This window comes from Dreissena polymorpha, chromosome 5 (assembly GCF_020536995.1).
Source record: "Dreissena polymorpha isolate Duluth1 chromosome 5, UMN_Dpol_1.0, whole genome shotgun sequence".
Lineage (NCBI taxonomy): Eukaryota > Metazoa > Mollusca > Bivalvia > Myida > Dreissenidae > Dreissena > Dreissena polymorpha.
This window is the reverse complement of record NC_068359.1, coordinates 104,562,110-104,574,283: the sequence shown is the minus strand read 5'-3', so window position 1 is coordinate 104,574,283 and position 12,174 is coordinate 104,562,110. Positions and strand designations below refer to the sequence as shown.

Genomic DNA, 12,174 nt, shown 5'->3' with positions numbered 1-12,174 from the left:
GAATTGTGGGTAACTTATTTAGTGGCCACGCATCTGAACAAACAAACGTTGATCAGTGTCCGATATAAACGATAACGAACATAAGGTCGATTATAATATGATTTTAAACAAGGAGTACTCTGGAGATACATTGTGTAAAGTGTGTGCACCGGTTCGGAATTTTTTGCAATGTTTATGAGCAGTTTTGACATGGTTTCCTTGGCCATACTCTCAAAACAGAACAACCATCGTTTTTAAGCATTGTTCACTGTTTATTTAGACAAGATTTCATGCAGTTGTTTGAGTACAGCATTCATAGGAGGTGTGCCAGTATCAGGTGTAGTAGAGTGGTTTCTTGACGTTGATGCCGTACTCTGCCAGGGCGGGGCTGAGGTCTTCCATAGTCAGCACCAGCTTCTTGTCCTGCCAAATACAAGATACATTAAGATGGATCATACGCTGTGCTACATTATGATAGATCGTACGCTGTGCGGTCAGAATACACACAAATACCTAGTTAGACAAGATAGGTAGACTCAAGATGGGTTCAGGAAAATCGGGAAGTCTATCTGAATAAGAATAAACAAGGGCTGTTTGTAAAACATGCATGCCCCCCATATGGGCTGTCAGTTGTAGAAGCAGCCCTGGTGTGATACGTTTTTTGTCACTGTGACCTTGACCTTTGACCTAGTGACCTGAAAATCAATAGAGGTCTTCTGCGAGTCATGATCAATGTGCTTATGAAGTTCCATGATCCTAGGCGTAAGCTTTCTTGAGTTATCATCCGGAAACCATTTTACTGTGTCAACTCACCGCGACCTTGACCTTTGACCTTGTGACCTGAAAATCAATAGGGGTAATCTGCCAGTCATGATCAATGTACCTATGAAGTTTCATGATCCTAGGCGTAAGCGTTCTTGAGTTATCAGCCGGAAACCATTTTTCTGGTTCGAGTCACTGTGACCTTGACCTTTGACCTAGTGACCTGAAAATCGATAGGAGTCATCTGCGAGTCATGATCAATGTACCTATGAAGTTTCATGATCCTAGGCGTAAGCGTTCTTGAGTTATCAGCTGGAAACCATTTTACTGGTTTGAGTCACCGTGACCTTTACCTTTGACCTAGTGACCTGAAAAATCAATAGGGGTCATCTGCGAGTCATGATCAATGTACCTATGAAGTTTCATAATCCTAGGCCTAAGCGTTCTTGAGTTATCATCCGGAAACCATTTTACTGGTTCAAGTCACCGTGACCTTGACCTTTGACCTAGTGACCTGAAAATCAATAGGGGTCATCTGCGAGTCATGATCAATGTACCTATGAAGTTTCATGATCCTAGGAGTAAGGGTTCTTGAGTTATCATCCGGAAACCATTCGGTGGACGGACGGACTGACGGACCGACCAACATGTGCAAAACAATATACCCCTTCTTCTTCGAAGGGGGGCATAAATATGAGTGGCGTTCTAGGAGTACTGGGTTGTAAGCATGTGAGTAGTGTCATAGCCCTAGCAGTGTGCTCAGGCTAATTAGGGAAGATCCTTTTCACTTTTATGGATTTTTTTGTTTAAAGGATGTCTCTTCTAAATGAAAATCCAGTCTAGACGGAAAGTGTCGTTCCTTATTAGCATGTACAGGCTTATTTGGGATGACACTTAACACACATGCTTCAAGCCCAGGTGTCCCTGAACGCGCCTCATAATATACATTATATACAGGTATGTGAAAAGTTTAACTCAATCAAATGTTCCAAGTCCTCTAAATACCAGCAAAAATTAACATGATCTTAATGATCTTAAATCCATCTGTGATAGAATAAGTGTGCAATATTTTTCAAGGTTGGGGAAATGCCAAAGGTGGGCAATTTAAACTGCACTTATTTAAGAGTTCAATAGACATTGTAATGTATTGTGACCAACATTCATGGAATTGTCACTACATTTCACCACAGCACAAATGTGCACAAGAATAGTACATATAGAAATAAGAGGGCCAGAGGCCCACGGTCGCCAACCTCATACTTCAGGGAACTGAACTACTCTTAGCATTTTTTGAGATGTTTCTGAAACCATTTTCAAACTTGGCCAACATATCAATTTGAAAGTTAACAAGGTTTTACTATATCCATATAAAGAAAAATTTCCAGCCCCCTGGCGACCATGTTTTTTGGCAGACGGGAACCATTTCAGAACTCATACCAAATATTATTTGAACAAATGTTCTGACCAAGTTCCATGAAGATTTGACAAAAAAGACTTGAAGAGTGTTTGACCCGACCCCTGGCAGCCATATTTTTGGATGAACCATAACCAATTTCAAACTCAGCAGAGCTATCAAATGTTCTGACCAAGTTTCTCAAGGATTGGACCATTAATGTGACTTCTTGAGTTACCAAGGTTGTTGGCGTCGCACTTCAGTGCTGCGACTAGTATGTAATACGTTTTTTTTTCGCTTATGGGAGGAGAAGTTATTTTACGGATCAATGTATATATTTTTGTTGTCAGAATATCTTGCATAGTGGTGATTTTTTGTGTAAATTAGTGTAAACAAGGCTATTGTCAAGCAATATGGTCCCCTACCGGCTCCACCATTGTCAGAAATTCCACCATTTTCTGAATATTTTTTTTAGTTGCCATGGCAACCACAATTTTTGATGTAGGAACAAAATAAAATGATGTGCATAATGTCTGTATTGCCATCTAGTCATGTTGAAAGCTTCATGAAAAAATATCAAGAACTTTAAAAGTTATCGCAGGATCCAGAAAACCACCATTTTCAGCAGTATTTCTAGTCTATTTGTTGCCATAGCAACCAGAATGTTTGACGTAGGAACAAAATGAAATGACGTGCATAATGTCCATATTGCCATCTATCCATGTTTCAAGTTTCATAAAAAAATATTAAGAACTTTTAAAGTTATCGCAGGATCCAGAAAAGTGTGACAGACAGACAGACAGACTCACAGACAGACAGACAGACACACAGAGCGCAAACCATAAGTCCCCTCCGGTAAAACCGGTAGGGGACAATAAGTACTGCAATTGTGCCTATTACATTTACTACAACATTTATTGCCAATAATGCAAAGCTAATTCTTTTAATTAATAACTGATCACAGGGACTGGGCAATAATAAAAGATCACAGGGACTGGGCAAATACGCATACCGGTGAAACTTTCTGGTTTTGTATAAAAACAAAACTTCTTTGTTCCACTATCCTAGCAACCACCTAGTTACTAATAAAGGCGCTATAGAGCGGGACACGTATTATTTATTGTAATAATGAGTCTTGATAAAGGAAGCAGCCGCTTATCAATGAGGAGCACCATCACAGCACCCCAGTCTCTTTACTATCAAGTCCTCCTACAGGTTTTTTTTTTAAGAACAAAATAAAGAAGGCCGCAGGCCTGACCCGTATCTTGCCAGTGGTATGGACCCTTTGGTATGGACCTTTAACCCCGCTCACTATCCAGCGTTTAAACTTCCGGGTTTACATTTAAACCGACTATTAATAGCTTATTAATATCTTAGTTAGAAGGTGATTTTTCAAGCGGTTTTTATAGTGTAGTGGTTACACGCTCACTTCACATGTGAGGCCCAAGGTTCGAGCCCCAGTAGAATCAAATTATTTTATTTTTGTTCTATGTTAACTGTTTGTTTTGATGTAGACATTTTAGTTTGAATAAATATGCTGTTTTATTGTAACCATTTTTTGTTTTTATTATGCCCATGAAATATATGTGTGAGAGGGTGGGGGGGGGGGGGGGGGGGGTTTCGTTAACACATTAAAACTTGTACAGTGTTTTCATATCAATGAGTACTCAACCCCTATCATAAAGGGGCAACGTAAGAATAAGTTCAGAATCATCTCCCCTTGAAGTTGAGAAAAATATGAAATTACGCTTACAAGATGAAGCAGATTTTTTAAAATCTACACAGTTCTGTTCCATTAATGAAAACTGCAAACGGATGCCAGTAAAAAAAAAGTAAACCAATGTAAACAAGAGCACTGCATAACGGGTGCCACGCTCGGCTGCGAAAGCTTGTTACAATTTTTTTTTTTTAGAGGTCACAGTGACCTTGACCTTTGACCTAGTGACCCAACAAGAGATGTGTTTGTCAGAAACACAATGCCCCCTACTGCGCCACTTTGAAATAAAATTTCTATTTATCATTTGGCAGGTATAGAAATCATCTCCCTTTAAAGCGTATTACTTCCCTTGCATTTTTTCCAATCCAACCAGGGGGGGGGGGGGGTCTGTAGACAGTAAAAAATGACCAAGTCAGATATCACTGACAACCAAGGCCTGTGGTTTATCAAAGAGATCATAGCCAGAGTTCGACATGTATCTGTGGACATCTGTGGACATAAGTCCACAGGTATGTAATGAACACTACTATAAACAACTAAGTACATGGGAGAAATGATAATTATATCATTTAATAAAAACCTTTGACAAATCAATCATTTGAGTTATAAATAATAAAAATAATAAATCTGTACAGTAACTGTGAAAAGAACTTCAATTCTTGGTAAGGAAATATATAATATGAGATTTATAATTATATAAATTACTTCCCTTGAAAATAATTGTCTCTAACAAATCTCTATTTTTAGTAGCAAATAATTAAAAGCCACTACCGTGACTGTAGATTCACCACTCAAAATGTGCAGCTCCATGAGATACACATGCATGCCAAATATATAAAGTGGCTATGTTCAATATTGAAGAATTATCTCCCTTTAAAGCTTATTACTTCCCTTAAATGTGTATTTTTTACCATAGACCTTGACGTTGACCTTTTACCACAATGTGTTTGTCAGAAACACAATGCCGCCTACTGCGCCGCTTTGATTTATTTAACAAAAATATATATGTAGGCAGGTCAGATAACTATGTCCATTTAAAGCTTATTACTTCCCTTGACTTTGTTTTTTCGACCCTAGACCTTGAAGGATGATGTTCACCTTGAAATTTTACCACTCAAATGTGCAGCTCCATGAGATACACATGCATGCCAAATATCAAGTTGCTATCTTCAATATTTATAAGTTATGGCCAATGTTAAGGTTTTAGCACGACGCCTACGGCGGACGTCGGACGACGAGCTGGCACTGACAATAGCTCGGGTTTCCTCCGAAAACAGCCTCGCTAATAAAATGAACTATGAAATATTTGGGGGTTACAACACAAATCATAGATAATGGTTATTTGGTGGTTATAACACAAAATCATAGATAATGGTTATTTGGGGGTTATAACACAAAATCATAGATAATGGTTATTTGGGGGTTATAACACAAAATCATAGATAATGGTTATACCAGTATCTTTTTCTATTTTGTTTAAAATAATCGGCAAATATATAAATATTTACAGTAGAAAAAAAAACGTTCCATGTAACTTCATTGAGTGCCTTTTACACTGAAATTCCCGACACCCTTTGATGCTTTGCATCAATACTTATCTTGTACTAAAGTCATATTAAGAAAAATTCCCTTCCCCGTGGTTGCCATGTATACGAACAGACCAGAACCATTTTCGAACTCAGCCCATATATAATTAGAACAAATGTTCGAACCAAGTTTCAAGAAGATTGGACAATACATTTTACTTGGAGAATGTTCACAAGGATTTACTATAGCCATATCAGAAAAAAATGCCATGTCCCCTGGCAGCCACGTTTTTTAACCAACCGGAACCATTTTTTAACTTAATATATTATCAGGAAAATCTTCTGACCAATCTCCATACATGTGGCCTCAAGAGTGTTAACAAGGCAAATGTTGTAGAAGCACAACAGATGGCGGATTAAAGTCGATTACAAAAGTTCATCATGAGCACCTTGTCCTTAGGTGAGCTAAAAATATAATGACAGTAGAATGGTTTTCTGACAACGCATATTTTTAAGTTGGTTGTGTGAAGTCGCAGTGCACCAAAGTCCACCATTTGAAGATTTTAAGAATCATTTAATGAAATTAGAACACTAGTTTAGTGTTAAATACAGATAACTTCATTTAGAGCCTTACCTAGTGATTCATGTTTTTGTGTCTATCATATAAACTCATCTGTATTCAACATTTATCTGGTATTCTATTTTTATTAATCATTTTCACATTTGTTCTGTCTTCTTGCCCTGATGCCAGTTACCTTGCCCTTGTTCTTGTTGCTGACCCCGCCCTTCATCTTACAGTGCTGCAGCGCGTCGTTAGCGATGTCAGAGACGAACTTCTGGGCAGCCAATGACACCAGCCTCACGCTAAAACACAGGGGAAAAAAGCATTGAGAGCAACAGAGATAGGGAAGGAACAGGGCATTTAGTGCATAAAACATTACGTGGACCACAGCATTCAGCCCAACAGAGGTAGGAAATAATATACTAAACAACTTTGATTAATGTCGGCTAAAATCACGCACAATACTACTGAACAACTAATATGAATACCCTTCCAATACTACTTAACAACTTACATGACTACCTGCAAAATACTACTAAACAACTTAAATGAATGCCCGCTCCCACACAAAACTACTAAATGACTTACATGAATACCAACACAATACTACTTAATGACTTTCATGAATACTAGCACAACACTACTTAATGACTAACATGATTACTGGCAAAATACTACTTAATCACTAACATGAATACAAGCACAATACTACTTAATGATTTACATGCCAACACAATACTACTTAATCACTTACATGAAAACCTGCACAAAACTTCTTGACGACTTATATGAATAGCAACACAATACTGCTTAATTACTTACACAAATAACAACACAATACTACTAAACAACTTATATGAATACCTGCACAATACTACTTAATGACTTTCATGAATACCCACAGAATACTTCTTAATGACTTACATGGATAAACTACTTAATGACTTAAATAAATACCCACACGTTACTTCTAAACATACCCACTCAAAACTAAATAATTAACATGAATACCTGCAGAATACTTCTTAATGAATTAAATGAATACCTGCACAATACTACTTTATGACTAACATGAATACCAACACAGTACTACTTATGACTAACATGAATACCAACACAATACTACTTTATGACTTACATGAATACCAACACAATACTACTTAATGACTTACACAAATACCCACATAATACTACTAAACAACTCAACATGAATACCCGCACAATACTACTTAATGACTTACATGATTACTGGCACTACACTACTTAATGACTTACATGAAAACCAAAGCAATACTACTAAACAACTTACATGAATACCTGCACAAAATTACACAATGACTCAAATTAATACCTGTATTATAGTACTTAACGACTTCCAAGAATACCTGAACAATACTACTTAATGACTTACAAGAATAACCATCCAATAGTACTTAACAACTTACCGGTATAAAACAAGAGATGTGTTTGTGAGAAACACAATGCCCACTACTGCGCCGCTTTGATTTATTTTTATCATTAGGCAGGTGCAGATAATTATCTCCCGTTAAAGCTTATTACTTCCCTTGGATATGTTTTTTTGACCTTTGACCTTGAAGGATGACCTTGACCTTTCACCTCTCAAAATGTGCAGCTCCATGTGATACACATGCATGCCAAATATCTTCAATATTGCAAAAGTTATTTCAAAACTTTAACCAAGGTTAAAGTTTTGGGACAGACAGACAGACACACACAATGACAGACAGACAAACCAAAAACACTATACCCCCGATCATTCGATCCGGGGGCATAACAACCTGCACAATACTACATTATGACTTTCATGAATACCGGTACTCGCACAATACTACTTAAGGACTTACATGAATACCAACACAATACTACTTAATGACTAACATGAATACCCGCACAATACTACTTAATGACTTATATGAATACATGCACAAAACGACTTAATGACTTTCATGAATACCGACACAATACTACTTAATGACTTCAATGAATACCAGCACAATACTACTTAATGACTTATACGAATACATGCACAATACTACTTAATGACTTTCATGAATACTGGCACAATACTACTTAATGACTTTCATGAATACTGGCACAATACTACTTAATGACTAACATGAATACTCGCACAATACTACTTAAAGCCTTAATTGAATACCAGCACAATACTAATTACAAATTACCTTAAATACCTGCACAGTACTACTACACAATTACCTTGAATACGTGCACAATACTACTTAATGCCTTACATGAACACTTGCACAATAATACTTAACGACTTACATGAATACGAACACAATACTACTTTATGACTTACATGAATACCAGCACAATACCACTTAACTACTACCATCTCTACCCGGACCATACTATTTAACAACTTACATTCGTGGGTCTGTTGGCTCAAACCCCGCACGGCTGAGGTAGTGTGCTGTAACAGAATCTGGAATCTGAAAAAAAATTGAATTATGGACGTATTAATAACTAGAGTTATTGTGAAGAGTTTGTTCTTGGTAAGCAATCAAACATTTCGAAAGAATCAACTATTCTTGCGTTATTCTAAAACATATGGTGCTACTTATTATTTATCTTCAATACTGCATACTATATTATTAAACAGGAGCAATTCAAGTAGCATTTTGTTTGAAATCAGCACGTCAAAATATCACAACATAATTGTATGTCATATTCAACAAGAGATGTGTTTGTCAGAAACACAATGCCCCCTATTGCGCCGCTTTGAAGCCATATATTTGACCTTTGACCTTGAAGGATGACCTTGACCTTTCACCACTCAAAATGTGCAGCTCCACAAGAAGTAACTAAGTGATTGAATGGAGAAATGATTTTTTTCTTTTTTTTTTGCCCTTTGACCTTAAAGCATGACCTTGACCTTTCAGCACTCAAAATGTGCAGCTCCACGAGATACACATGCATAACAAATATGAAGTTGCTGTGTTCAATATCTAAAAAGCTATGATAGAACTTTAACGAAGGTTAAAGTTTTAGGAAAGAAAAATACAATATTTGACCTTGAAGGATGACCTTGACCTTGACTTTTCACCACTCAAAATGAGCAGCTCCATGAGATACACATGCATGGTAAATATCAAGTTGCTATGTTCATTATTGCAAAAGTTATCAAACTTTAACCAAGGTTAAAGTTTTGGGACAGAATGACAGACGGACGGACGGACAGACAGACAGACAGACAGACAGGACAAAAATAATATACCCCGATCTATCGATCAGGGGGCATAAAAACTCACATATGACATACTGTAAGACTAAACAGTTAAAGTGATCATTGTAGTTCATGCACATACAAATGTACCTTACAAACCATCAATGTGAACAAGAGAATGCATGTATGTATGAACAAAAAACACTCCGGAACTGGTCTTTAGTATATCTTGAGACTCATGTTTATTTCCTAAGTAGGGGTACTACCGTGGGGGTGTAGTCATCTAACTGCTGCACGAACTCCACTAGGGGCACACCGGGCGCCCTGGGCTCCTGCTTCACGGGCTGGATGAGGCCTGACATGCCCGGGGCCGGGGGATTCATGGTGGAAATGGCTAGAGGGTCATCTGAAACAGCAGGACAGATACATACAATGGGCAGAACAAGACCAAAGTGAATCTTGTAACAGTATAAGAGCACTTATGTTACGATGACCTAAGCTTTTAGCAATGGCCTAAAATTGATTGCTAACAAAACAAACGATGTTTGTAAAACACACATGCCCCTTGCCCCAACTTACAATAAATTTTAAATGGTTTCAATCCTCCTGACAATTACACATCAGCAATATATGGCTAATGAAACTGGCTGGAACAGTTTTTTTAAACACCATGTCAAACAGTTTAAATTGTAGCTAAAGAAACTTCAGCGTACAGTTTATATAGTATTGACAGACCTGTACGCTGAAGCTAACCCCGTATCGAAAGTCAACCAGAGTCGTAACATATTTATGTCATGCTATAAATCAAAGAAAGCTCATTTTCTTGGATACATTTCTACATATATTGGTGAATGAATATAAATTTCTGCATCGAGGAATATTTTAAGGTTCAAATGTTTCAAATGCATCTTACAATAGATGACAATAACTCTGATCAGTCTGAAATTCACAATTTTGACGCCATTGTTGCTTTGTCACGTGATGAGTTTTCATTTGGATACTTTCGAATAAACCTTGACATTTATGCTGAAATTGTAAACAATACTTTCGTTTTCTGAAACCTATTATTTGTGATTTACAACTTACGTCTGGTGGATTATAAGACTGATTTCATTGTGAATCAGGTAGTTTTATATAATATTTACTTTGACTTTGTATTGACACTACAATTTGTTTACAAAATAAGCCAGAATAATTAAAATACCGCGAAATGTCATTCTGAATTTGAAAACACCTGAGCACATGGTTTGTTACTAAAAATGGAAATGACGTCATATGACCGTGAAATCTCGGGAGATTCGCATTTCAAGAAAGTCTGTCAGATCGCCGTTTTTCTCGATATGTAAGAGCAGAATAGATACATTTTAAATGTTTAAGATAGTATTTTGTGAAAGAATATATCAGTAAAATGAGAAAAATGTCAATCTTTCCAATCAAGTGGTTGATTTGGGCCAACAACTGCATTTAAAAGCTGTTTTGGACCGGTCTTTGTTAACTGTCAACTTTTCGGGAATTTCTGGTTGACTTTCCTAATGGGGTTAATCCATAACTATAAAGGCGCGCCAGTCAAAAATCATAAAAAGCGACATTTAAAGTTATGGAAGCCAGAACTATTTAAATTGATGAAGCATTTATGACTCCAGTACCTTGTACTGCCAAATAATGAGGGCATTGATTTATATTCAGATGGTGTTTTATCAAAACTTCTTAAAAGGTCTTCTTTGTGGGTATTATTTGTACTAAAATAAGGATGACATATTCATAGTTCAATACATTGAATTACTGCCTTTAACATTTCTATCCAATACATAGGAAATTGAGTGTGCAATATAACATGATGTTTTACTTCAATTGAAAGTGTTTGAGTGTTTTATGGGCATTTATGGACCTTGAAAACATCTTTGTCCTTATTTGTTTCATGTTACAATCCTCTGAGAACTCGAACATTGACTTCAGAATTGATAGGCATAATAGTTTCCTCGCAAAAAACAAGCTGACCAACAGGTACAAAGCAATACAAGGGGGGGGGGGGGGGGGGGGGGGGGGGGAGAAGAGAGATAAGTTATAAAGTTATTGTCTCCACAAACTGAACAAAAGCCCAATAACAACACCACTGCAATTTACCATAACCATTATATTTGTGGTGTGCATTAGAAGTTGTCACTGATTGTACCTTGCTAAAGTAATTTATCTTGAACAATTTAGAACTGCAAATAGTTTTATGTTGTTTGAAAGCAGGTGTACTAATTGCATTGAACATGAAAGCTTATTTGATCCATAGTAAATCATAATACAATGTAATATTCTATTGAACCAACAAAATCTCTATAGTAGACTACCCCTACTAGATTTCAATTGGGCCGATTTTACCATCATAGATGATGTGACAGTTGGAGTGATGATACCATTGTAAGCTATTTACACTTCCTACATGTAAGTAGGATCGAATACAGCACTGCAGGTCATGTGAAAATTCTCAATTTGATCGCTTTTATGTTTTGCGACTGCAAATGAGGGCACTGCAGTATTCTCAATACAATCTACTTCATAAAACTAAGAATTGCGGTTTTTCAAATCAGTTCACTCACACCACATGTAAAGCTTCAGAACTGTGAAGTATTTGACAGACTTTGCCACTGGGCTGAGTAGAGCTCGCTTGAAATGTGTCAGCATATTGCACACAGATGAAACAAGAGATTGCCAAGCAATATGGTCCCCTACGGTAAAACTCCACCATTGTCAGTATTTTTTAAATATTTTTTTTTGGTTGCCATAGAAACCAGAATTCTTGTTGTATGAACAAAATGAAATGACGTGCATAATCTCCATATTGCCATTTATCCATGTGTAAAGTTTCATGAAAAAATATGAAGAACTTATAAGTAATAGCAGGATCCAGAAAATTGTGACGGACTGACTGCCAGACAGACAGACAGACAGACAGACAAAGCGCAAACCATAAGTCCCCTTCGGTTTCACCGGTAGGGGACAATAAATCTCAAATCTATTTCCTCAAGATATAAAACA

At 36.9% G+C, this 12,174-nt stretch overlaps 1 protein-coding gene across 1 annotated transcript; it reads right to left on the bottom strand.

The window, feature by feature from the left end:
- Positions 1 to 230: 230 nt before the first annotated feature.
- Positions 231 to 9,553, bottom strand: LOC127832395 (transcription initiation factor TFIID subunit 10-like). The gene is made up of 4 exons (XM_052357863.1): positions 9,414 to 9,553; positions 8,349 to 8,413; positions 6,133 to 6,241; positions 231 to 402 (listed from the first exon to the last, which is right to left on the bottom strand). Exons 1-4 carry the CDS (start codon positions 9,528 to 9,530, stop codon positions 313 to 315), a joined length of 381 nt encoding a protein of 126 aa, XP_052213823.1. The 5' UTR covers positions 9,531 to 9,553; the 3' UTR covers positions 231 to 312.
- Positions 9,554 to 12,174: the final 2,621 nt, after the last annotated feature.